This window comes from Aristolochia californica, unplaced genomic scaffold (assembly GCF_029961685.1).
Source record: "Aristolochia californica isolate CCGP_79_NKW_82.1479 unplaced genomic scaffold, dmAriCali1.0.hap1 SCAF_13, whole genome shotgun sequence".
Lineage (NCBI taxonomy): Eukaryota > Viridiplantae > Streptophyta > Magnoliopsida > Piperales > Aristolochiaceae > Aristolochia > Aristolochia californica.
The window spans coordinates 11392356-11420252 of record NW_027181804.1 but is presented as its reverse complement, the minus strand read 5'-3'; the positions used below and the strand labels follow the sequence as shown (position 1 = coordinate 11420252).

At 40.5% G+C, this 27897-nt stretch overlaps 1 protein-coding gene across 6 annotated transcripts in view; it reads right to left on the bottom strand.

Moving 5' to 3' along the window:
* Positions 1 to 1512: 1512 nt before the first annotated feature.
* LOC137948033 (MAP3K epsilon protein kinase 1-like) overlaps positions 1513 to 27897 on the bottom strand; it is a 42247-nt gene continuing 15862 nt past the window's right edge. For 5 of the 6 annotated variants that reach the window (XM_068793945.1, XM_068793948.1, XM_068793946.1 and 2 more), the window contains 19 exons: positions 13799 to 13882; positions 13504 to 13605; positions 13170 to 13301; positions 7661 to 7732; positions 6941 to 7029; positions 6648 to 6753; positions 6166 to 6555; positions 5734 to 6057; positions 5574 to 5618; positions 5210 to 5389; positions 4969 to 5052; positions 4787 to 4875; positions 4567 to 4650; positions 3723 to 4486; positions 3216 to 3625; positions 2995 to 3129; positions 2370 to 2776; positions 2173 to 2287; positions 1513 to 1912 (listed from right to left, as the gene is read on the bottom strand). In XM_068793945.1, the coding sequence (XP_068650046.1) occupies positions 1736 to 1912; positions 2173 to 2287; positions 2370 to 2776; positions 2995 to 3129; positions 3216 to 3625; positions 3723 to 4486; positions 4567 to 4650; positions 4787 to 4875; positions 4969 to 5052; positions 5210 to 5389; positions 5574 to 5618; positions 5734 to 6057; positions 6166 to 6555; positions 6648 to 6753; positions 6941 to 7029; positions 7661 to 7732; positions 13170 to 13301; positions 13504 to 13605; positions 13799 to 13882 (3789 nt within the window). In that variant the 3' untranslated portion in view covers positions 1513 to 1735. The remainder of the gene's footprint in view (positions 1913 to 2172; positions 2288 to 2369; positions 2777 to 2994; positions 3130 to 3215; positions 3626 to 3722; positions 4487 to 4566; positions 4651 to 4786; positions 4876 to 4968; positions 5053 to 5209; positions 5390 to 5573; positions 5619 to 5733; positions 6058 to 6165; positions 6556 to 6647; positions 6754 to 6940; positions 7030 to 7660; positions 7733 to 13169; positions 13302 to 13503; positions 13606 to 13798; positions 13883 to 27897) is intronic. The other variant, XM_068793950.1, reaches the window with a different exon arrangement.

Below are 27897 nucleotides of genomic sequence, written 5' to 3'. Positions count from 1 at the left end.
GAGCATTTGTGGGAAGCAGGAAGGGCTCGTGCGGCTATAGCGGGATTTGAAAAAGGATTCGATCGCGATTTTGAACCTGTTCTTTCCATGAGCCCTCTTAATTGAGACAGGAGATCAAATGCTTGAAGTAGGAATCCATTTGATTCCGTTATACATATTAGGATATTGCAAATGATTTTATATTCCATGAACATCAATTCCAACATATATTAAAAGTTGAAGCAACTAATGATATAAAATAAGAGTTTGATGTTGCTTAGTATATAAAAATAAGGTCAATCAACATATGATTTGAATATCAAACCTCAAATAAACTTGCTAAAAAATAGAATATGATTTGACAATAACTAGGATCAATTCTAGTAAGAATCTAGGCTAATAAGACATATCAAAGACTCGAAAACTAAAAGCTCTTACAAAAGTTGGCTCTTTGGAAAACTAATAGATTGAGCATTTAATCCCCAAATTGACCTCCCAAGACGATTTCAAAGTATGAAATATTTTGGAAAAGGGTCGTAGTCGAAAGATTCCAACATATATTAAGTTTTAATAGAGACTTTTTGTCTTCTAATATAGTTACGCAAATTCTTGATTAAAAATCATAAAAAATCTTCTTGAGTTGTTGATCAAAACTTTAGGTCACTTAAAAATTTTGGAAACCTATCACGGCCAAAACTAAGTTAGAAGGTCAGCTCTATACATGCTAGCCAACACCGTTTGAAGGGTGCTTTTGGCAAAGTTTCTGGGTTTCAAATATGTTTTCAAAGATTTTGAACTAATCCTTCCACCTGGTTTGTGCTACAGAAGCTTAAATTAGTTTTGAAATCATGTCCAAAACTATCTCAAAACAAATGTTGAATGCCAAACGTTTGTTATTATTAAAACTTGGTGGAAATAGAATTATGATTATCATCCTAAGAGCGCCTAATTCTTTTAATTGACCCATCTGTGGAAAAAAATAGAGCAACGCTGGATGGGACGAGACAACAAACCCTATTAGTCCACTTCCAATGGGTTTGACTGTAGTTACCGAAAATAAACATAACCAACCACCACAAACAGCCTTTTTTTTTTTTAAAAATTATGACTATGATTTAACGTGCTACGTTTGTGCATGCAAGACCGTAGATGCCAAATGGAAAACACTATAAGATGAAGAATAGAACCTTCCAACCTTTATCCATCAGGGTTAAAACCAATTCTGGTCTTTTTTTACGAAACGGAGGGAAGCCAACTCAACAAAAAGAAGCCAAACTTGGAACACACCTGACAGAGTAAGAGACCAATTCAACGATCTTAAAAACACCATTAATACGAAAAGTTATGTACAATGAAACGAGCTCTTCTACAGATATATCTGGATTTGCTGGGTAATGAGTGGGCTCCTCATTGGGACTATAAAAATACTGCAGATGAATCTGATTTTGATTTTTGAAACCTGTAGAAACTTTACAATGTGGGCAATAAAGCAAATCATGCTCCAGAGATAAGAGAATGATGCTTACAAAAACAGTCCAAACAAGAGGCGCTAAAAAATAACATTAACACTATTAATGCTTCACAATAATACTTTTGAGGTTTAGTTAATGTTTCAAGACAAATCCACCAAAAAATATTACAATAAGAAATAAAATAAAATAAAAAAGCACAAACCTAAAAAAGGAAAAAAAATAATTACATCTCGGACAAATCAAATATACAAAAAAACTAAAGATGCACCAAAAAGACCCCACATTTACAGAACCGTGTTAATATGTAGTGCTTTTAGCAGAGCTGTAGCCATCTGTTTCACTAATACTTGGCCGCCAGACCTCTGTCCATCTCTACGCTCCTCTAACAGATTTTGAAGCTTCTGAGGAAGGTCATTCTCCACTATGAGTTGCTTTGGGCGAGGATGGTGCTCGTAGACCGCCTGCAAAAGCAAAATGTAGCATTTACGATAATCAACATGTGTTACGAACAAAATAGACAATCAAGTATGTAGATTTACAAGAAAACCATATAGTGCTTTCTGTAATAGTTTGTTTTTCTTTCCAAGCTACATCATGCTCATATAGTAACACTATTGTACCCTATCAATTTCAACGAGTGCTGACTAACTGGATTGCCATTTAAAGAGGGAAGTACAGGATTGCTGTTTTTTAAGTTTGAAAGAGAATTCTGATAACCCACCTTAATTAGTTTGAGCAGACTGAGCCGAGCAATAGCATCTTGATGATCAAGTCTCGCAACAAGCAATGGTGTCAAACCATTAACAGCCAACGTTTGATTGATTCGAGAAGATTTTCTGCATTGGAAGATTAATAAGTGGAGCATAAAATAAGATGGGCAAATATGATGCCAAGTCCACTGAAATAAGGAATACATACGTTATGATTTTCAAGAAGGGCTCCAAGATGTTCACAAAATACTGCTCTGGACAGCACTGGAAGAAATTCACCAGTTTTTGCACAGCTTCTTTCTTCAAAAGTACTTGTTCCACCTTTTTGTGATCATTATCATGTGCTAAGCACACCGCAAGAGAATCCAGGGCTGTCACTGACCACACCTCATCATCCAAAAGGCTCAAATACACATCCAAGCCACCATGAACCCTTAGTTGCTCTCGAGAGTTACGGGATGCATGGGCCATGTCACACAGAAGAGGTAAAGCACACAGTTTAAGTGGTGAATCTGACATAATAAAATGCATCAAGTGAGGAATAATTCCGTTTTCAGCAGCCTGCTCTTGTCTTCTCTTGTTTATCTTGCAGAGATTGAACAGCGTCTTCAGGACCTTCAGAAGCACAGAAGAAAACACGAGTCAGTTACTGAAATGTGAACCATATGCATTGCTTAATTCCTTCAAAAAGGAAAATCCAAAAAAAATTAAAATATATGAACCAAATATATACAATACTTGTCTTCTGTCTGCTATACTTAGTATGAAAAGCCTTCTCAAAAAAAAAAAAAAAAAAACTTTAGTATGAAAAGCCTAGCACTCAGAAAACTCACTTCATTATGTATTTGAGAGATAAGAGGCTCGTTCCGAAGTTCAAGATTTGGAATCAGATGTTTGATTGCATCAGCACGCTGAAGACTGTCTAAACAGTTTGGATCCATTGACAGATGATTGATACACTTGAGAATCTAGATAAGCCAACAGCAAACATCAGCCATCAGAATAAGAATTACAGGAAGAGAATACCCTTATTTTACTGTGAAGGTCAGATAACCTTTAGAAGAATAGGAGGCTCTATCTTGTTGAACATCTGGAAAAGACGGCTAAGCAAGCTTTGGCTACACATATAACATTTCACTGATGCTTCTGCACAGGCAAACTCCAACAGAAGGTCTGCCACCTTTTCAAGATATTCCCTTGCCACATCAGCACTCAATGTTGCTACCATCTGTGAAAGTAACCCAGATGATGTGGTGCTTCCAGGTCTTGCATTTAGAACACCTGAACCAGATAATACACCTGATGCTGTCTGAGATGGAACTCCAGATGTTGAAGCAGTTCCTTCACCAAAAGTCATTGTACCACCACCAGCAGGTGCAATCTTCTTACTTGGTGCTTTGTACGAGTGTGAAATCCTTGGGTTGCTATCAAGATTGCCATTTTCTCTTCCATGCTTAGAGGCCTCTGTAATCCCACACAAAGATTTAGGTCAGAGAAGTAAATGAACATTCATATGTTTTGAACAAGATTACAAGATGCATAAATACATGAAGCATATTACCTGTAAACTCTGCCATAAGAAAATCGAGTTCGCCGTTTGTTTTCTTCTCAGTCGAAGCATGTATAAGTGGTAAGATGCTTTCATGTCTCTCCAATCCAGAAAGGTGACGTACATACTCAAGCTGGCCAGAAACATGCCTAGAGGGTGGTTCTTTCTCCAACAAGCTAAGAAGTGGTCGAACTTGCTCACCCAGGGTCCCATTTGATGCAAGCTCCACCTGTTTATGAGGCTTATCCATGGAAGCTCTACTAGGAACAGCAGTTGCACGTGGCTGTCTCACGGGATCTACATCTGCTCCCCAGTCTTTTGAAGTCATATTAACACTTCCTTTTGATGTTGAGCTTCCAGCATTTTCCAATTTAGTGGGCTCTGGCGACCTTGATGTGGTTGATGCCTCCATAAAATCTGACAGTAGAGCAGGAGTAGCTGAAACCCGAGATGGTTCTTGAATACCTGCAGGAAGTGTGTGATCACCAACGCCAAATCTAAACTTTATTGGATCAAGTTGACCAGAGCCAGCACGTGGAGTCTGAGTGGGATCCAGAGGGCCAGATCGTGATCGGGGCCCAGGAACATCAGCTGCCACACCACCACCACCAGACTGAGAGGCTAGTCGAGTTGCCTCATTCAAGCTGTGAAGGGTGTTTACAAGTCTAATGAGTATTCCATTCTTTGCTGCGATACGGCAAAAATCATTTCTGGGTGTTGAAGTCTGGAGCTTAAAGACCTGCCACATGCCATCTATCGCCAGATGTACCATTTCCCTGGAGATGCAAATGAAGATTGAATGCATTCTTGAAGGGTAAAAATGTCCATCTGCAGCAAGTATGGCTCAAATACAAACCTGTATCTGGCGTAATCAGCCTCAAGGAAGCCCACCAATACTGGTATTCCACGGCATGCTATAAACATTTGCAGTGTTAAAGAGCTGGACCAAGGACAGAAATATGATCACTGTCTGTAAAAGTGGACTCAGCCAAATAGGTATAAAACCAAATAGCAGAGTATTGATGATGGCAAAGATGCTGAAAGAATCTGGAATGGCAAACTTATTTCAAGCATACCTCAAATGGCAAAGTTGTTGTAAGAAGTAAGCAGCCTGCATACGAACTTCTCGAGGACCAGAAACTGCAAAGATCATTACAACTGGAACCTGTTTGGTTGAAATTTTCAATCATTACAAGTATCTAAGTGACAAATGCAAGTATGAAAACCATGCATCTGATAGCTAACCATTTATACTTACAAGACCAATGAGGCAAGCATTTTCTAGGAAATCTGTGTTGTCTTTTACAATCTGATTGATGATTTGGAGGACAGAACATATAACCTGAAAACATTCACATCTATATCACAGTGCATGATTGCCCAAAACTTAGTCACAAAAAATAAAAAGGCAAACCACTCACATGAATTATTGGAAAATGCAATGCAATTCTTAAAACATCAAATAATTTCATCAACAAAGATCAACAGGAATTACTTACACGGTTTTTAGGAACTTCAAGCAGTTCCATGAGAGGGAGCAAACCATACTGTGTGAAAAATACTAATTTCTGTTCAGGTCGTTCCTGAAAGAAAGCAATAAGCTTCTGACAGGCTGACACAATCACATCTTCTGATTCATCTGGCTTCAGTGACCCAACCAACTTGCCAAACTCAACAGCCTAGAGATGCCAAACCAGAAAAGAAAAAACCAAATAACAGTCAATGTTGTAATGAAAATATCAAGAAGATACACAATAAACATTAAAAAAAAAAAAAAAAAACTAAGGCACAGGAAGGGGTGAGAGAGAAAGAGAGGTAAGACAGGAGCAGTAGTTCAAGAATTGGAAAATTAATAACAGCCACCTGAACCGAATATAGATTTTCTCCTGGTAATTTTTCATCAAAACCCTGGCAAAAGATGACCTCAAAAGAAAAACAGATATCAGTGATAGAAATGAATCAAAAGTATAAGTAAAAATAGATGGGAATGAAAAGGTCCAAAAACAGAAACCTCTTTACGTACCAAACCATCAATATCAATATCCTCCGAGAGGATTCCCATCATAAGACGCAGCAAATCACTTCCATTTCTTTGCCCCGGCTGATCTTTCTCCATTGTTTTCTGAACCATTCTTGCTTTCAGTTTTGTAGCCAGGTCAGTCTTTCCAGCTTCAAGTTGAGATGCATTACCATGGCCCATGCTTGAGAAAGAAGTTGAAGCTTCAGCACCTGGATCTTCTTGTATTCGGTCCAATGGCTGAAATAAATCATCTAGTGAAGCATCCCCAGGTGGATCACTAAATTTACTGAGCTCATGACATCCAGAGACACCCAAAGGCATTGTAGCCTTCAAAGAAGCAATTCACCAAAATCATTAGACTCTGCCAAACAAAATAAAAAATAATAAAACCATGCTGTGTATAAATGGAGTTCCATATACAGGCATAAATATCACCTTTTGAAGACCAGGATCTGGCGTCCTGGTTGGAGGAAACCTCTCCTTACGGTCATGATCTCCAGCTTTAGAAATTTTATTTCTCGAGTCTTGAGAGTCAACCTCCCCATTAGACGTCCCTTCACATGAAGCAAGTTTGTGGGACTGAGCGGAACTCCAAACAGCCTCTTCTCTTGCAAAAGACAATCTCCCAGAGACAGTGTTTATGGATAATTTATCATGGATGGATGTGGGAGCATATTGATCATGTATCACATTATCATTAACAATATCTGAATTAGGTTTTGGAATGCTACCCTCACTAAGACTAGGTTTTACATCATTGTCTTTGTCAGAGCTGCCTAGATCTAAAGCCTCTGCAGGGGATTCTTTCCGAGAAATATCCAGTTCCTGAACCATCCAACATAAAAAATAATGTGGTTTAATTGAGTTTTAAGTTAGTGAAGATTCAAAAGAAACGCCACAGTTACTAAGGCTCTCACCTGTTCAAAATCACAGGCTTCTCTCTTTGCTTTCTCTCCTGATGAGCTTTCAGCACTGCTTTGATCTTCTCCAGTCAAGCTTTCTAAAGGATCTTGCTGTATGTTCCTGAAAAAAGAAATACTAAAATTTTATAAAATGATCTACTGAACCACATCCAAAGCATAGTTTTGCTGTGATTCCATGAGTTGTATGAAGAAAAAAAATTGTCTGAAGACATGTTAAAGTAAATGCATCCCCTAGAATACAACAACACAAAAAAGAAATCTTCTGAAGATAATCATAATTTTACTACCTCCGAAGAGAGGAGTGCAAAGCACGTCTAGAATTTTGTATCCAAGGATGCTGAAGTAAGGTCTTTGCATCTGGTCTCTTCATGGCATCCTGAAAATATGCTTTTAAGTGTTAACAAAACAATTTGAACTATTAATTGTGATTGGTTTCTCAAAGATGTGGCACATAGTATAAGAGCTGGATAGCTGACAAGTATGGGTTTTCTTGTTACACATATAAGCTGGAAATGATGAAGGCAAGATTATACATAACAGTTTTCAAATCAGCCATGTTTAGAGAGAACATCAATGGTGATGAAGCACCACCCCAAGGAACTGGAAACGGCAGAGATACGTGTATAGTGAATGTGTGGCCAAACTAGGAAGGTCGATGAAAGTATCAATGATAACAACTAGGACTTAGCATAAATCCTAGGAAAAGGAAAAACCATTTGAGATATTATGGGAATGTTAGAAAGAGACCCAGCTCAGCAGTTAGAGGGATCTTGTTACTAAATGTTTTTTAAGAGGAAAGACTTGACGCAGACAACCTATCAATGGAACTAATAAATGATAGAGCAAGTATAGTTGCTTAATGACTAAAGATAATAATGACAACGGCTGACTGGATCATGCATTTGGCAATGAAAATGCTCCGAGACTAGCAAATGTATGCATTGAAGAAGCTCAGCGACACTTAATGATTTCATGATACAATGGAAATAAACCTTAGCATAGCTTACCTTCTTAAAGCATTGACACAGAAAGTCAGTGATGTCAGAAGATAGACCATCTGGAATAGGAGGATTTTTATCCTGTAAACCTCATAACTATAAGCACATAATTTTCAAAATAAAAGAGAAGAATGAAAGAATACAAGAAGTAAAACTTTAGATAAAATATAGAATTCCCTGTAAAATGAATTTTGATAATTCCTAAAATTAGATTTTAATGCCAGAAAACTAGCCATACAAACTTTGTTCTCAATTTCCAGTACATGAAAGAGATAAAATACCCTTGTAATAGCTGTCTTATCTACAACATTGCACAATGAGCCGATTATTTCATGTTAGGCACACTCATCCAACCTGGGAGCACTGCTCCAAAGCACACCCATTATTTTTTTATGGGCTTTTGAGCAGGTTGCTTATCAGTACAGACCTGCACTTGAAATAACAGACCAATAGGACAAGTAAACATTTAGAAAAATGGGAGGAGAAGTTACTGAGGTCATCTCTTCTGTTTTTAAGTCCTCAGTTAAGCTCAGTAACAGGGATATAGCACAGAGGTCTGTGTAATTTCATGATTCTTCAAAACAAATAGGATGTCCATGTCAAAAGCTAGTTTGGTAAGATTGTCTGGCAAATAGGGGTGGCATCGAATCGAGCTGGTACTCGAGCGGCTCAGTTCCGACTCGATTTGATTCGGTTTATCTGGATTTCGAACCGAGTTCGAGATCCAAATCAGGCTCGTTTAAGTTTACGAGTCGATCTCAACCGAACCATGGTTCGGTTCGAAAGCTCGCGAGCCGGCTCGTTAACTTAATAAGGGCCCAAGCGCGAAGCGGTCTTCATCCTTCATTCTTCTGAACCAGGGAATAGGGAAAGTCGGATTTCGACAGGCAGCAGCAATTCGCGATTGAGGGAAAATGGAGATTTGGGGGGGGAAGATCAGAAGAAAATCGACTACAATCTGCTCCTTTAGGTAAGTTTGGGTTTTTTATTCGATTTTATCTTCTTATTCTTCGATTCTTCCTCTTCGATTTCTTCCTTTCCGATCTTCCTCCTCTTCAATTTCTTCCTTCGAACTTCTTCCTTGCCGACGGAAGTGATGGGACAGAGGTAAGTTCTTTTATTCTTTATCTTCTAGGTTTTTTTTTGTCACCGACATTACTGTGATTTTTTTTTTTCATTTTGATCTTCTGTATTCCATTATTTATCTTCGATCTTGCATTAAAACTGCTATGGACGATCGCTTCATGCAGTTTTAGGAGCTTCTTCCTACTCATTTCTCGGAGGTAATGGCTCTCACCCTACTGTTAATTTTTCTATTTTTCAGCTCTTACCGTTGTGTTTATTTTTCTGTTTTTCCATTGTATTATTTTGTTGGGCGTTTTAACTGTTTGGTATGAATGTTAGACTGAAATATTTGTCATGCACTTCTTACTTCTTCTTACCCACCCATTTGAAGTGACATGAATCGAACAACCATACTCTCAAATTCAAAAGTTCGTAATTTTAATTCTTGGTAGGTCCCTTAAAAATTTTTAAATGTGAAATATTAGATAGGATCTGTTTCAGGAACGTGGAATGTTGGAGAAATTCAAATAAAATAGGGATTCAGCCACAAGCGATTTTTTTTCCTTTTGTCTTCGATGGCTACCCGAATGAAGAAATCAAGGACGAATACCAAGAAGTACAGAAAAGTGGATTTGTTTAGATGACCCTTCCCTGTGGATCTAAGGATTCCGACCAATTTAATTTGTTATGCTGGTTGTTCAATTTTAGGTATTTCAAAACCTAGCTCTTATACAATTACATGAACTCAAAGTCATCTCTCCACATTGTTGGGCTCCCATCGTCTTCTTTCTGAACAAACTATACCTCCAGCAGGACCACTGAACACTTCCCTTTTGTCGTTTCAGTTGGGTTTTCTGTACTTGTATAATCATAGCTTCACATGCACACATGCATGAATCTACTGTTAGTGTAATCTCATGGCTGGTGTTGTTTTTGTTGTTCGATACTAAGATGGGAACAGTTTCCTGTTTTAGCTTTTGGTAGTATTACTTATACTAGTAAAGAAATTCACTTGAAGACGACAAGGCTATAAACAAGTAGTTATTCCCAAAGTCCATTTCTTGGGTGTACTTGCACTTGAGAGTATCATTGTTCATAATTTTAATTCTTGGGTGTGTGCTAGTACTGATCGGTTTTTTTGTATCTATCCGGTTCAGTTGGGGTTTAAACCCAGTTTGCATGGAACTACTAATGTTGTTTGGGTTTATCTTTGTTGTTTGGATTGCTTCTTTTTTCTTTATGTTTTTAATTTATAATTTTTTTTTATAGAAGTAAGAATGTCAACACCTCCTGCTCAATTGACATCAATAGTTAACAGTAGTTCTACTGTGGCCATAGATAGTGACTCAACTCCACCAGAGTAATATCCCTCTAGAACTACTAATGTAACAGAAGTGAACCTAGATAAAGGTACCCTAAATGAGGAAGAAGGTGACTCTATCCATAGTTTAAAAAAACAAAAAAGGTCTCATGTGTGGTTGGAATTCAAAGAAGTCTCACCTATAGATGGTACAAAAAAAGGCTCAATGTGTTCATTATAAAACCAAATTGAGTGTTATTAGTAGTGGAGTGACCACACATATGAGTCGACATTTGAAATGTTGTCCTAGTAGAAAAGTGGCAATGAGAAAATAAAAAAACATAAACTTTCAGCCAATGGAGTCTAATGTTGATCAGAGTCTATCTGGACTTCCTTTTATGGATTTTGGAGAGAAATATGATCAAGCTAAAATGAGAGTACTCATTGCTCATTAAATTCTTATGCATGAGCATCCATTCGTGATAGTAGAAGAGGAGGGATTTTATTTTATAATGAAGATGGCAAATGTGAATTATGAAAAAATATCTCGTAAGACCATTAAGGAGTGTATGGAGGTGTACAAGGCAGAGAAAAGGAAATTGAAATTTGTATTAAAAGAGAATAACAAGATTAGTTTTACCACGGATCTTTAGAAGTCCCAAAATCAAAAGATTGAATACATGGTTATTACTGGGCATTTTATTGACAGTAATTGGAAGCTACAAAAACGACCCTTGAGTTTTGCGCATGTTCCTCCTCTTCGTGGTGTTGACATATCAGATGTTATTTACAAGTGTTTTAAAGATTGGGAAATTGAAAATAAAGTATTTAGTATCTCAGTTGATAATGCTGTATATAATGATGTTTATCTAAGAGTTTTGAAAGAAGATTTTTCAAGAAAAAAAGAAATTGGTTTGTGGTGGGAAGTTATTTCATGTGCGTTGTGGTGCTCATATTCTAAACTTATTAGTCCAAGATAGTCTTGTTCAGATTAAGGATATCATTGAGAATGTGCGTGAGAGTGTCAAATTCATAAATCTGTCTAAGGCTAGATTGCGCACTTTTTCTGAAATTGTACAGCAACTACAACTAGGTGAAAAGAGGTTAGTTATTGATTATCTAACTCGTTGGAACTCCACTTATGACATGTTGTCTTCTACATTAAAATTCAAATATGCATTCCCTAGATTTCAAGATAGAGAACCTACTTATGATTGTTTACCAAATCTTGATGAATGGAAAAAGGTTGAAATGGTGTGTGGGATTCTAGAAGTTTTTAATGTACTCACTAATATAATTTTTGGGAGTGACTACCCTATTTCTAGTTTGTAACTTAGTGAGGTATATAGGGTAAAAGAAGTTTTGAATTTTCATTCTACAAATGAAAATGTTTTCATTAGGACAATGGTTAGTAGAATGAAAAAGAAATTTGAGAAATTTGTTGATGATTGTTGCTTCAATTTTGGATCCAAGGGTCAAATTAAGGTTGATCGAAATGTGTTTTCTAGAGATATATCCTGAGGAGGAAGCTACGATGAATATAAATTTAGTTTGACGGACCTTATATGAGATTTATGATGAATATGTATTCATATATAACGTGGAGATTAGTAATGAAGGGATTGCTTCAAGTATTAGCTTTATGGGTGTTTCCACAAGTCGTAGGTCACATTCTTCATCAAGTTCAGGTTGGTTAAAGTTAATGACTTATGTGAAACAAGTGGAAGTAGTGAATTCACCAAGGTCAGAATTGGAAAATTATCTTGAAGGTGTGTATATTAGCGAGGAAACTTCACAATATGATTTTGATGTTTTAGAATGGTGGAAAGTGAATAATATGAAATTTCGGGTATTATCAAAGATGGCAGCAGACATCCTTATAATTCTCATATCCACAGTAGCTTCAGAATCTACCTTTAGTGTTGGTGTTAGAGTAATAAACCCATATCGTTCTTCCTAGGCACCAAATACAGTTCAAGCTTTGATTTGTGGCAATGATTGGGTTCGGGCTCTTCATGGTATCAAGAAAATCAAAAAGTGAACTACTTTTGAATAATTATTTATTATGATAGTTTTTATTATATTTTTTAGTTTTATTTATTAAAAAAAAAATTTATGATTACAGTCTGAGAAGAAGACTGTGGAGATAACGCTACCAGTTACTTGATTTTTCATCTTTTTCTCATCTTGGTAATTTAATATTTTTCACTACATTAAGCAATTAGTAGTGGAAGAGTATTTTTTTATCAAACAATAATAAGTTTTATTCTTTTGCTTTTGTCATAGGTGGAGATTTTGCTCATGCGAATGGAACTTCGTATATTGTTTCCTTAGTACAAAGAGAAAGAGCTAGAGTTTATAAATTTATACTGGATGTATAGTTTTTATTTGGATGATTGCAAATTGATATTGGTATTTTAATGATGTTTTTGTGTTTGATTATTGAATAAAGTTTATGCATAATGATGCAGCTTTTATGAATAATTTTATGCAGTGTATAGATAATTTTATATACAATTTATTTGACATATATTTTATGCAAAGTTTTAAATGTAGGTTGAAGCTCGAACTGGGTTAAAATTATTGGGCTTGAGCTCGATTACAATTTCAGGCTCGAGCTCGAGTTCGAAATATTTAAATCAAGCCCGGCTCGAACATAGGTAGCTTCGGGCTCGGCTCAATTCGATGCCACACCTACTGGCAAAGATATTTGCCAAAGTATGCATATCAATAACCCTTTCCTGGTGGTTATTCAAGAGGGTGAGCTACTTGAATTTAATAACATGGTATTTTTTTAAAGCAATAAGAAATTCATTAAGAAAGCTTAAATGTGAGCATCTGGAACATGACGAAGTAAAAAAGGGGGAAAGTACAAAACATAAAAATAATTACAAGGTCAATAAGAATAAAAGAAATTCTCAGTCAAAGAGGAAATGAGCAGCTGATGGCAATAACAAGGTATAGTAATTCGAACAAGATTATTAGACTGAAATAACAGGAACTTAACAACAAGAATAAGGGGAAGAACCATCCCTAGAAAGGACAAAGCCATAAAAATGACCATGGGTCACCTACAAACATACACTACTCTGGATTAAGTCAAAGCCATAGGAAAAGAAAATGAAAACACTCTATCAAAGATTTGTTAAAAACCTGAACAATTCGAAACAAGGCTGGCATAGGCTGAAGGTCGTAGTATGGAGGCACACATGTAAGAAGCTCAATCACAGTACATCCAACACTCCAAATATCTGATGCCGCACAAACTCCAGACATTTCAATCACCTGCACAAATTAAACCAGCCCAATAGTGAACCTTTATCACATTAAACTCCCAAATCATGAATTTGCAACAAATGAAATAACATGCAGTGCACCAACTGATTTCCAAATACTAAAAAAAGATATCCATATTTGAATGCACTTATTTAGACAGAATAAATTTTTTGAAAAAATTATCTCAAAATGATAATTTTAAGCAGCATACTTCAGGTGCCATCCAATAAGGAGTTCCAACAACAGAATGTGTATTCACGTCTGCTTCAGTCAGCTTGGTTGCAACACCGAAGTCAGCAAGTTTAACAAGACCCTGAAAATAAAATTTGCAGATGCCTGTTATCTAATTGACAAGTAAAACAGAAAAGAGCTGCTTTTGAGCCAAATCAACATACTTGTAGTGGAAGAACAAAGGCCTATGAAACCAGACTCAGCCATGAAAGTATGGGTGAATGACAACTCAACATTAATATTAACTACTGAAAGCATCATATATTCTAAACTACCTCTTTCGTAGTCAATATATTCGCACCCTTGATATCTCGGTGAATGACACCCTGTTCATGCAGATATACAAGGCCTTCCAAAACCTGTAAAAAACAAACTTGTAAAAATATCAAGACAGCCAAAGATTGCTAGACGTCACCAATTATAAAAGGGTAACTACTACATATGGTCCTCTTAGACATTGTATTTACAATCAGATGTTGATTTTCAAAAAAGGCCAGATGTCAAATACAACCTCTTTACCCTAAAAAACTGTTAAAAGAGGAATATATTTATATTTAGCTATTTAATCTTAATTATTGTTTTTATTTTGTAAAAGGCCAGATCTCAAATACAGCCCTCTTTACCCTAAAAAAACAGTTAAAAGAGGAATATATTTATATTTAGCTATTTAATCTTAATTACTGTTTTTAACATACAAAATAATAAAATAATAAAATAAACAAAAATGGAGAAACGGAAGGGTATTGCAGTACATCATAATGTGAATGATCTAGCTAAAGAATATCTAAGGGCAAGAGATCACCCCAAAGTCACTCATATTTATGAAATAAGGAAGAAATAGACTCAATTTAAATATTTAGGTCAAGTTCCAAAAATAGAAAGAGTCTAATTGGAAAGTCCAAGAGTTATAATTTCCAATTCCAGCCTTGTTTGAAATAGAAAGTGAAAATAAAGGCTTGTTGCAGGAGTTACAAGTTTTGAACTAAAGGGTATCTAGTTGTTCGGTGGGGAGTGTCCCTTAAATAGCAACTTCTTGTTTTAGTTAGTGATGCGTATCAGATTCCCAATACATATTGGACCTCAAAATCCTATACGTATAGGCGATACGCCCACCCATGCTTTTTAGTTAATAGCCTCAATTAGAAAGCTTTTTTTTATAGAAGTAGTTTCCTGTTTTAAATTTGGGTTTGTTTCCAAACTAGGGAAATCTAAAGTTAGCAATTCTATATATTAGAAATTGTTTCCTGTTTTTACTTCCATGTCCACAAAAAAATATAATTAATAACTAAAATAAATGAATCCATTCCAACAAGTACAGTTAGAATTAGTTAAGTCTAATGTAGTAGATTCCCTAGAATGGAACAAAACAGAAGTTTCTTGTTTTGTTAATTTTTATGCCTATAAAAGGGCTTAATATGTACACAGATATCCTCTTTTGCCAATTGAATGAAATTATAGTTTCTGTTCAATGTTGGAAAAAATCATCTTCTAGTTTACTATTTTTCTTAATAGCTACAAAAACTCTACTTTTCACCCTTCAAGTTTACCAATCAAACTTAAATCCTACTTCTCCAAGTTGTTGTTGGAAACAAGGTTAGCCATACTGTAGAGAAAGCTTTCAATTTTATTATTTCCTGAATTTAAACCGGTAGCATCAATTGGTACCAAAGTGTTGGGATCTTCCCGGGCCATGGATCTCGTCACCCTTCTTCCCTCTCTTCCCTCCAGATTGACTGTTGACACTGGAAGAGAACTCCTGTTCTTTGAACGTGTAATGGTGGAATCGGAATGGAATGGATTGAGCTTTGAAGGAAGCTCGACCTAGACCTCTGAGGGAGAATCCGACCTAGACCTCTGATGGAGAATCCGACCTAGCTAAAATTACTTTACTCAATGCTTGCCTTCATTCAGACTTCCGTCCCAATAAATATGTTTGGGGACGAAAATACAACTTAGACCCATGGGTCAATTGGTTCACGCCAAATTACATCCAAACCAAACCAAACCAAATTTAACATACATGGAAAGGGAAACAATTTAATTCCTACATCTGTTGATAACTCGGGATGCTATGGAGTCCATAACATCACCCCCCTCCTGGAGAAAGAGTTTGTCCCGAAGCTCCAAAGAGGGGTAGAAAGCCCTGAAAGCGGCTAAGGGCTCCCATGTAGTGTCACTGGGGTCAGCATCAGCCCACTGCACTAGAACCTCTCAATCGCCCTAAATGCGGCGAGCCTGCAACACCTGCGCTGGAGTAGAAAGGACCCGACCTTCATGTAGTGGTGGCAGAGGGGTGTGTAGCAATGGGGAGTCTCCCTGGAAGGCCTTCAATTGGGAGACGTGAAACACATTGTGGATCTTGGCCTCTGGTGGAAGCTGCAAGCGGCAGGCGACTGTGCCAATGTGGTCCAGCACCTGAAAGGGACCATAATATTTAGGGGAGAGTTTGTGACGTTTGGAGGCAGTCAGTGAAAGCTGCCTGTAATGTTGGAGACGTAGCCACACATAATCCCCGGGAGAGAAGAACACTTCCCGGTGCTTCTTATCATAAGATAGTTTCATAGCAGGTTGGGCCTCCTGGAGATGAGTGCGCACCTCACTGAGCATGGCGTCCCTTTCTGCTAAAGCCTGGTCCAAGATGGCTACCTTGGATGTACCTGGTTCATACGACAAAAGCCGAGACGGATCTCTGCCATATACTACCTTGAACGGAGTAGTGCCGAGGGCGCTGTGGTATGATGTATTATAACAGAACTCTGCCCATGCCAACCACTTAACCCACCTTTTAGGTGAGTCCCTCACAAAACAACGGAGATACATCTCAATCGTCATGTTAACTACCTCAGTCTGTCCATCAGTCTGCGATGGTAGGCGGAAGAGAACGCCAATTTCGTGTCTTGCAACTTGAATAGTTCTTTCCAGAACGTACTGGTAAATATGGCATCCCTGTCACTGGTAATGGACGCAGGCATCCCATGTAACCGGACAATGTTATCCATGAAGATCTGAGCCACGTGAGCTGCTGTGTAGGGATGCGCCAAAGGAAGGAACTGGTCATACTTGGAGAAGCGGTCAACCACAACAAATATAACGGATTTAGCGGAAGAGGGGGGAAGGCCATCAATGAAGTCCATGGAAATATCTGACCATACCTATGACGGTAGCTGAAGTGCTTGGATCAACCCCGCTGGACTTAAGGATTCGGCTTTGTTCCGTTGACAAGTCTGACAAGCCGCCACATAATCTGTTTCGCTGCTTTTCATACCCTTCCAATAAAAATCTCTATTGAGGCAGAAATATGTTTTCTGTTTGCCCTCATGTGTACTGTCATGGAAAGAGGCTAAGATACTAGGAATAAGTGGCGAGGTGTGGTGCAGAAAAATCCTGTTCCTGAACAAGATAAGACGATCTTGGATCGTCCAATGGATATCCGATGTCCCCTACTGAATATCATGATATAAGGCAATGAGTTCCGAATGCTGCTGTGTCTCCTCCCGTATAGAAGCCAACAAAAGAACTCTGGGCTGACTGATAGCATGTAAGTGTGGCTCTGAAACGTCCTGGCAAGACAAGGCATCGGCCCCCACATTCAAACTGCCAGGTTTATACTCAACTGTAAAGTCAAACCCCATCAGCTTACTCAACCAGTGCTATTGAGGGGAGGTGGTGAGACGCTGCTCAAGAAGATACTTCAGGCAGCAATGATCGGTTCGAATAAGAAATGGGCGCCCCCAGAGATAAGGCCGCCAATGCTGGATTGCTTTAGCTAAACCGATTAATTCCTTTTCATAAGCCACTAGTTTGTGATGGTGTGGGCCAAGCTGTTGGCTGAAATAAGCGATCGGGTGGCCTTGTTGTTGTAACACTGCACCTATACCTCCGCTCGAAGCATCACATTCCACTACAAACAACTCATCAAAATCCGGGAGCTGCAAAATCGGCGCTGAAGATGATGCTTCCTTCAACTGCTGAAAGGAATCATCTGCTGTCTCGGACCAAGTGAAAGCATTTTCCTTGAGGAGATTGTGGAGCGGCGCTGCAATCTGGACATAGCTGCGGATAAATTTTCTGTAATACCCAGCGAGGCCCAAAAATCCCCTGAACGTTGTGATGGAAGTGGGAGGAGGCCAGTCTGTGACGGCCTAAATCTTGCTCTGGTCAACCTTCACCCCAACTGCTGAAATAACGTGGCCCAAGTGTACCACCTCGGAGGTACCCATAGAACATTTGGACTTGTTTAAAACCAAATGATGGGAGCGGAGAAGAGTAAATACCTGGTGAAGGTGCTGAAGTGCTCGTCCCAGTGTTTGCTATACACCAATATATCATAAAAAAAAACAATAACATATTTCTGCAAGATAGAGCTAAATACCTCATTCATGAAGGCCTAGAATGTGGATGGCGCATTGGAGGGACCAAAGGGCGTGACGAGGAACTCGAAATGACCATGGTGCGTGCGGAACGTGGTCTTCTCCACATCTGAAGGATGAACTCGAACCTGATGAAAACCGGACTTCAAGTCTAGCTTGGTAAATATAGTGGCACCATGTAACTCATCTAATAGCTCGTCCACCACTGGAATAGAAAATTTGTCTTTAATTGTGAGAGCATTGAGCTGCCTGTAGTCCACACAAAACCTCCACGACTTGTCATGTTTTTTGACCAGTAACACCGGGGATGAGCAAGGAGACCTGCTGGGCTGAATAATTCCCTGGACGAGCATATTTTGGCACTGGCGCTCAATTTCATCCTTCTGTAAGTGGGGGTAACTGTAAGGCCAAACCACCACAGGTTCAATCCCCATTTGCAATCTAATGCGGTGATCGCAGTGGCGAATAGGCGGAAGACCAGAAGGTGCATGAAATAAATCTTCAAAGTCTGTAAGTAATTGAGATAACTTACAAAGCTCGGTGCTCTAGACCTGAACTGCCTGAAGTATGCAGGGGCACAGTAGCATGTGTGCCATGCAAGGTTATCTAACGCTGGGACTCTGTGAAGGTCATGGTCAAGGCCTGAAAATCCCATAAAATAGGCCCCAACATTTGGAGCCATTTAACTCCGAGTACCAAATCAAATCCTGCTAGAGGAATCACCAAGAAATCGGCAATAAAGGAGTGGCCCTCAATAGAAAAGGGGGTGGCTGTAGAGATACCCACACTGGCGATTTTGGCCCCATTGGCCACTGAGACTGAGAGGCCTGTGTTCTGCTGGATTACTAACCAAAGTTGTTCTGCCGCTGGCTGATTGATGAAGTTATGCTTGCTGCCCGAGTCAACTAAGGCTAGTAACTGTAGAAGGTGCAACTGTGCCCGAACTTGCATTGTGTTGGAACTGCCCAGGCCAGTCATGGCATGGAGTGAAATAGTTGGGCCCTCCTGGTCTATCTCAACAATGTCTTCCTCGGGTAGTATGTCCTCAGAATCCTCATAGAGCATTACACTGAACAATTTTTTGCATATGTGACCCTGGACATACTGGTCATCACAATTAAAACAAAGACCCTTGGCCCTCCTCTGTTCCATCTCTTGTCTATTTAATTTTTTTATGTAAGGGGCTGGTGGCGTGGAGGAAGAACTCTCTGCACGCTGGGCTGCAGTAGGATCTGTACGTGGAGGCCCTGAATAGGGTGATGGCGCAGTGGTATTTGTCCTGCTTGGCTAAGCTGGTTTTCTGATCAGTGATTCCTTTAGAACACGTTGTTTAATATCAATTATCCTGGCCAGATTCATAGCGTGGTCCAAATCGCTAGGGCCATGTAATTCAACCTCCAGACACAAGGCCTCAGTCAATCCAGCAGTAAAGATTTGAACATACTGGGAGGGTTTGACAAAATTACTAGCTCTAGCCAAACGTTCCTGGAAGGTCTTTTGGTACACATCAAGTGGGCCTGTCTGTTTAAAATTTATCAATTCGCCCAACGGATTGCTACTGGCTGGAGGACCAAACCTCATCATGCAAGATTGTCTAAATGTCTCCCAATCCTGAACCAAATGTTCATTTCGGAATTGGTGGAACCATAGGAGCGCTTCATCAAACATATGGTATGCGGCCAACTGGACCCGGTCATCCGCCGGTGTTTTTTTATGGTAAAAGAACTGTTCACATTTGTGTAACCAGATCAAGGGGTCCTTAGACCCATCAAATGTCGGAAAGTCCAATTTCACATACCTGGGAACCGAATTTGGTCCCTGGGCGTGAGGTGCCATAGGTGGATGGGGGTGGCGCAGCGGTGGTGGAGGAGGTGGTGGTGGCGCAGCGGTGCTCGGCCGGGGGAGAATAGGCTGCTGGCTGCGGTGGTCCTCGACCCCCACCTTCATCAAGTCGTCGGAGAATGAACTCTAGTGTCGTATTCATGGTCTCCATTGAAGTGCGAAGATCATCAATACCTGCATCTGATCTTTGACAATTGGCATCAATAAGCTGACGCAAATCCTCTGGGGCAGAGGAATCCCCAAGGGTGGACATGTCTGATACCAAGATGTTGGGATCTTCCCGGGCCATGGATCTCGTCACCCTTCTTCCCTCTCTTCCCTCCAGATTGACTGTTGACACTGGAAGAGAACTCTTGTTCTTTGAACGTGTAATGGTGGAATCGGAATGGAATGGATTGAGCTTTGAAGGAAGCTCGACCTAGACCTCTGAGGGAGAATCCGACCTGGCTAAAATTACTTTACTCAATGTTTGCCTTCATTCAGCCTTCCATCCCAATAAATATGTTTGGGGACGAAAATACAACTTAGACCCATGGGTCAATTGGTTCACGCCAAATTACATCCAAACCAAACCAAACCAAATTTAACATACATGGAAAGGGAAATAATTTAATTCCTACGCCTGTTGATAACTCGGGATGCTATGGAGTCCATAACACAAAGTCAAGGTTCACATTGTGTGCCAAAATCAAGGCATCCTTCATACAAATCAAGGTAATTTTTTATCCCACTCCTACATGGAAAATATGGAGACAAGTTAAAGCACAATCACTCTTGAAAAGTTCCAGAAAGGCTAAAGAGGAACTAATAGTGGAAATTGTCAACAAGTTCGACTTGATACTTCCAACAATTTTTAGACCTTCACGGTGCTAGAAGTTCTCAAGTAGGAGATCAATTAGTGGAACTAGTAACTCGTCACCCGCTTGATCCAAGCCACCCATCACTAATGACAGGATCAGATCCAAGTTATTTTAGGAGCAAAATCATAATGAGGATTTTTCTGAAAAAGTTTAACAATCTCACTCAAGGTAATTGTTTTGCTTATGAATATATTGAAGAATTATAGGTTTATTGCTAGACTTAGAGTTTGAGAAAGTCGAGAGCACTTAGTGGCAAGACTATGTTAGGGGCCAAAAACCTCACATGTACAAAGAATGTATCCAGACAATCATGAATGTCAATGATGCTATCCAAAAGGCCAAGTTTCTTAAGAAGAAGTATATCCAACACTCTTCTACCTTCAATCACTCAAAACTGTACCTAAACTTTTAATACACACACTACCCCATGCAAACCCCAAAATCCAGCAAAAAAACACTCAATATTTAACACACCTATCCTACAGAATAATTCCACATCAAAACCGACCCAAATTAGGTCAGACATTACCTGCCACCAATGAGGGAAATCTGGTCATTATATACCTCAATGTCTTCAAAAAAAAAAAAAAAAAGCAATCGTATTAAGCCACAACAGCAAAGCAAAAAAATAGAGGCTACGGGAGGTAGATCATTACAATGAAATATTGGTAATTAACACCACCTTTTGGGAAGCGGAGACATCCAGATCGTGATCAAGGGTCGATGGAGAGGAGGGATCGCACGCAGCGATTTCAGCAGGAACGCGAGGGGGCAAACTCGGTGCCTGTGGCTGGGTCCCCCCAAACATCCTGATCAGGTACAAGAACTCAGGATGAAAACGCATCCCGACCTCCCCAACCTGAAGACGGTGACGATGGGGAGGCTCCAGACGTACGAACCCACCAACGACGCACCGACAGTGGAAGAATGGCGGCAACAGAGGAAGAAGGGTCCTGGAGCACGGCGAAAGGAAGATCTTCGGCAAGAAAGGAGACTCCAAAAGCCTGGAAATCTTTGTTGACGAGCGGAGAATCGGAGATCTCGCTGGAGCTTAAGCAAAGGCGAAAGAAAATGGTAATACGAATAACCATCCGAAACAGAAGAAGAAGTTCTTTCATCTCGATCCATATGCCTTCTATCTCGGATTTTGCGCGAAGTTTCGAAGATGGAGATACGGGGAGAGAGCTAAGACTTCGTGAAATCAGAATCGGCGAGGTCTCTTTCTCTCTCTCTGTGTTTCGCAAGAAGGGGATTAGAGAGCTTAAGATCATCCAGCGAAGGGGGACAACTATCATGGTGCGAGTTTACTTAACGGAATTTTTCGGGTCCTCTCACTGCTGGAAAAAAAAATGAGAAGCTCGATCATTGCCATAGGGGAGAAGTTCGCAAAGGTGCCTCAGGCGAGAAATAAAAAAAGTAAGATCCCTCCCAGAAATGACCTCTGTAATTTCCCTCTCCTTTCAACTCTCAATCAGGAAAACCCAGCTCCGAATACACTAAGTCCATCCATCACCTTCCTCCCACCCACCCAGAAAACTCCTTACCTCACGACTCAAAACCCCTCCATAAACTTACCCTCAGACAGCTTCGACATCGGAAGAATGAAGCTCAAAAATGGCGTAATCGTAGAGGTTGTGTCTGAGTACTGGAACAGCACTAATCTCGCGCAATGGTTCCGTGACTCCCTCCAGCTTGAACCCAAAGTAGCCTAGATGGAGCCTCAGAAATGGCTGGTTATTCTCGAATCAAGGGAGGCGGTAGAAGTTGTTCTAGATAAAGGGAAATGGCTGAAGGAGGATGGCATTTCGGTGTCGGAGTGGGAAGAATCCCCAATATGCCAACCTCTCGGCCAATGGGTCTCGATCCGAGGCCTACCCATCGAACTATGGACGTACGAGGTGCTAAATCGAATTTTTAACTCGTTCGGGAAGCTGATACAGTGGTCAAAGACCACGTTGGAGAAATTAAAGCTCGATGTCGCAAAGGCTTTCATTCAAACAAACTCGCGCTAGATCGATTTAGTGTTCACAAAACTTATTTTCGACGAGAAGTTCGTTTGGATTGAGGTTTCTTTCGGGGAAATCTGTGTTTCGAGGTCGTCGGAATGTCATCGGACGTGAAGGAGAAGCACGTCCTCTGAGTTCCCCTAGGCTCATCGCCCCGACGAGTCAACTCAGTGGAGATTTAACAGGACCCCTCCTGTTCAGGTGAGTCCACGTCACTCCCAAGTTCAGATTCAAATTCAAACTCGGGACTGATTTCTTCAGCAGGTTCCTCGAAATTTGCCCCTCTGTCAGAAGGGACTAAATCAATCCCAAATTCCCAAAAGGAAGAATGGAGATATGCGTCAGAATCCCCATTATTACTCTGTCCCGACACCCAAAGCTCCTCGGGCCTCGATCCCAACGATTCAAAATTCAAATTCAAAGTCTCAGATGCGCTCCCCGAGAGATATCCCCTCAAATCTAGCCTCGTTTAATGAATCCTCTTTATCTGAGCCAACTTTAATGTTGGGCTCCAAAAAAAGAGAGTGCGTCAGAGTACTTACCCCCTTTCCTGAACCCCAACACAGTTTCTTTTCGTAGTTTGTCCCCAAGTTGTCAAATTTCGTCAGGTCTCTCAACACCTCTGTCAGAACTGTCTTCCTCATCTCTCTCCCCCATATCCACTTCGTTTTTATCATCTTTCCCGAGCCCACTTAACCTTCTTTCCAACCCTCTCTTCCAAAAAAGCCCTTCCATATCTGATCCCTTGAGCCACGAAACATCCATACAAAATATGGCATTATATGATGGTCATAATCAGCTGGATAACCTCGGACAGCCAAAAAGTCAAAAAGAGCCTTTCAATTTGAACCTTGAACAAAGTCCCTCATTTACTCCTCATCTCGAAGGTCACATATCGGGACTTGCCTCCCCGAGCGCTGTGATTACAGAGACCTCTCTCGTGGACAGCACTCTACCCACTTCAAACTTTGTCTCTCTCGGGGAGCGGAATAACCAGCCCCCTCTCACAAAATCCAGCCTCCTCCTGACTAATGTTGAGCAAGACTCCCCTCTCTGAGAGCTGAAAGGTCGTCGGCCCTTGCCTCACCCCCTAAGACTCACATGGCACCCAAACATCCTGAAGAAAACCCACCTCCTTCAAACCCAACATCTCCCCCAATTCTGGCGACATATCAAAGAAGAAGAAGGCGCATAGAAATCAATGTTCCTTGGGGTGAATCTTTTCGTCTCCCTGAGAAAACACATTTCGCCCAATCTCCTTCTATCCTTAATGACAGATCAGATCGTCTTGTGGAGGAACTCCAAGTGGAACGTCATAGATATGACGATGAGAAATGGAATCAGATGATGCACTTGGCATGCCTTATGGGCGTCGTCTATAAAGGTCAGTTATATGGTGATAACCCAGTGACGGGAGTCGAATGTCAGAGAGATTGGTGCTTTCCGGAAGCGTAGCATGATATCCAGCTTTCTCTCCCAATTCAAGCCTTCTATAATCATCTTCCAATAAACAAAATGCCAAGAGATGACAGATGCCATTGCCAAGGAGCTTTGGTCGTGCCCCTCTATTAAGTGGGTGGCGGTAAATGGTATTGGTCATTCTGGAGGGATCTTTGTAGCTTGGGACTCGGCGAAATTCGATTCTCTAAATGTCATCGAGGGTCGTTTCTCCTTGGGTATTCAATTTAAAGATCTCTCCTCTGGCAGAATCTGGTGTGTAGGCGCGGTGTATGATCTGACCAGGTATAGGGAACGAAGCCTACTTTGGGATGAGCTCAGTGCGCTTCAATAGAATTGGACCCTCCCATGGATATTTGTGGGGGATTTCAATGCAATTAGATACTGTCATGAGAAAAAGCCTCCAGCAACCAGAATTTCTGCCTCAATGCGAGGCTTCTCGGACTTCATTGGCGGGTATGGTTTGGAAGAGATTCCTCTCTCTAGTAAGAACTACACTTGGACAAATGGCCAACAGCAACCTATCTTATCAAAATTGGACCGTTTCTTGGCATGTCATGATTGAATGCAGCTATTTGGGAATGTTTCTGGGCAAGTTCTCAATAAGATAGGGTCTGATCATTGGCCTATCATGTTGACCACAGTATTTGAAAAATGGGGACCCTCTCCTTTTCGTTTTGAAAACTCATGGTTGATGGAGGATAGTTTTGAAACTCTTATTGAGAGTTGGTGGGCTGAAGGATCTAGCTTTGGTAGAAGGGAGTGGGCCTTCCCCCAAAGGCTGAGATTTATAAAAAGGAAAATAAAGGAGTGGGCTTCCAGTCCTCATGCTTCTTTGGGCAACGAGAAGGCCTCCCTTCTCTCTCAGATCACGGCCATGGACCTGGTGGAGGAGAGAGCAGCCCAAAACTTCAAATAAATCAAAATATACAAATGCACGAGAGCAACCCAAAACTTCAAATAAATTAACCAATGTCAATCAGATATGTATATCTTTCAACCGGGTGAGTAAGAGAGGCACAATCCTAGCAAAATTATCAGCCAAACCATTAGCACTTAGCACCACATGCTTCTACTCAATAGAAAGAACAGAATCCATGAGTTAACATCATGCGTTCATCATGAAAACGCCAGAATCTTCTAAGAGGCTTGATATCTGCTGAAAACCATCTATAACCATTGCCGAATCTACTTCAATGACCAAAGGCAAGTGAAATGATGCCTACAAACCTTCAACCAAAAAGCAACACCCAGAACTCCACTCCTAAAGAATCAAACGCACCAAAAGGAGTAGAATATGCCTTTACAACCTAACCAGAACAGTTCTGGAGGATATCCCCACCCCCCTACAAGGCCCGGATTCCCTCTCAAACTGCCATCTAATTTCACTTTTAACCACCACTCTTGGGGACCTGCAAAGGGCATATTGTGCTTCCCCTACAATCAACAAAAGTAGCTACCTCATGCTAGTGAGATCACAAAACAACGGAGAACATTGTTGCAAAGCAGGCTGCTTACCCAAAATTGTGTATAATGCATCATGCCCAATAACACCTCCAATAAAACGAGCCCGATTCTGAAATGTTGTAGAGTTCAGCTTCTCTCAAGGGGCCAAAATAACCGTAAAAAAAAAAAAAAAAAACTGTTAACCATATATCCTTCCCAGAATCAGACAAGGACCTAGTAAAACTTGCACTAACAAGTCTAGAAAGAAACTAGGGATACAACAGAAGTGGTTGAAGTTCTGCAACATGGCAGGCGTAACATCATAAGCATAGGGGCAAGGCACGAAAATAGAATCCACACACTCACAATGAAAGATTGGAGATCAACACCCTCTTTGACCAATTTCATCTAAACTATTGGCAGTTCTTTTTACATGCAACCCGCTACAAACACTAATACTAGCCAATTGACAAATTCCAAAAAAGGAATTTGAGCACCTCCATGGAGGCTTTTGGGAACTGTTGCACCAACTCTCCTTCAATCACAAGGAGCTCGATGAATGATTTTAGTACAACTCCAGGCTCTAGAAGATCACCTTAATCACAGCATGGGCAGAGTTTGTAACACCAAGAGGTCGGGAGAAGGTGAGGGCAACTGATCTGTCATGCGTCCTAAAAGCTCCACGCATTCCAGCAGTTACCTTTTGAGCAACCATCAAAGTGAGCTTAATTTTCCCACAAGCCAGAGAAATCCACATAATATCGTATTGCTTGGGGGTGTAGTCAAAGTGTTGACAGCAGCTGAGAGAGGAAATCTGGCCCACAATCCAGTGTGCAGAAATGAAGCTCAAAACAGCTGAGGAAACGAGACCAAACAAACCAGGCAAAAGGACAGTGGACCAGAATGTGGTTAACTGATTCATCTTCACAGCCATAAAGACTGAAGTAATACTTGGGAGGGCAGTGCCATGCTTGCAGAGGTTGTCCATTGTCATAATTTTTCTCTTGAGGGCACTCCAGACGAAAATTTTGAGTTTTTCGGGGTCAGACAAGGACCAGGCAACAGAGGCCACAGGTGAATTAAGAGGGAGGCCCGCCATTAAGATAGTTGAAACAGCTTTTCACAAAGAAATCTCCATTTGCTCCAGGGCCCAAAGAGGGAGGCCGTCCAAGTGTCTAGGGAGGTCGGTGCTACCAAGAACTTTCAGGAGGCAGAGTACTTCATCAGCTTCATGTCACTGAGACCTCTTCTTAGGCTAAGGTTCCAGTCAGCACTGTGAGAGCTGGCAGTGCAGCCTTGGCTACAGCCATATTCGGCTGCAAGGCGAGGCAGAAAGCATTGGGAAATCAATCTTTGAGTGGATGATGACCCACCCACATGTCTAGCCAGAATCTAACTCTATCTCCTCGACCAGCTTGGAATCTCCACACTCCACGGAGGCGAGCAAAGGCTCTGCAAATGAGGGAAAGTCGGGCTAAGTTACCATCACCAAACCACCAGGCAAGCTGACAAACTCGGATCTTATGGCAAACAATAGGATCCCAGTTGGAATCGGAGCAAAGATTGACTTTCCAACACCATTTCAGCAACATGGCTTGGTTCATAATCTTGATAGGTCTAATGCTGAGGCCACCCCGGTCTTTTGGTTGGAGGATATCTCCCCATTTAATGAGATGGTGTTTGAAACCCGAATCAGCATCTCTCCAAAGAAAGAGTCTCATTAATTTTTCGATTATTTGAGCAATACTGGCCGGACAATGGAGGAAGGACAAATAGTATGAAGGGATCCCGCTGAGAGAAGATTTTATGAGAGTCAATCAGCAAGCCCTGGAGAGGAGCCTCCCTTTCTACGTAAGAAGCTCTTGTCCAATCTCTCAATGACGGGGTTCAAAGAGCCTTATCAGGTCTCCAGGAGAACAAAGAGAGACCCAAGTAGATGGCAGGAAGCGAGCTCGTCTAGCAGTCAAGAGTAGAGGCCATAGTATCAACGGTTTCTTACTCCAGGTTGAAGCCAATAATGCCTGATTTCCTCCAGTTAACTTTCTGGTTAGAAATGAGTTCAAAGATGGATACAATTGCTTTAAGGTTGAACACTTGGTCACGCAATTCATTAATAAATAGGATCATATCATCAGCAAACTGAATGATAGGAATGTCCAAGACTGGGATATTGGAGACACTTTGAAGCCAACCAAGGTCCCTAGCTTTGAGTAGCAGCCCCTCAAGACATTCGTCCACGATGTTGAACTAAGAGGAACTTTATGAACAGTTTTGCAGCCCCACAAGACTTTCACCCATGATGTTGAACTAAGAGGAACTTTATGAACAGTTTCTGACTTTTTAGACTCACTAATGCTCCTAGCACTTTCATGAGGGTCATGAATGAAATCTT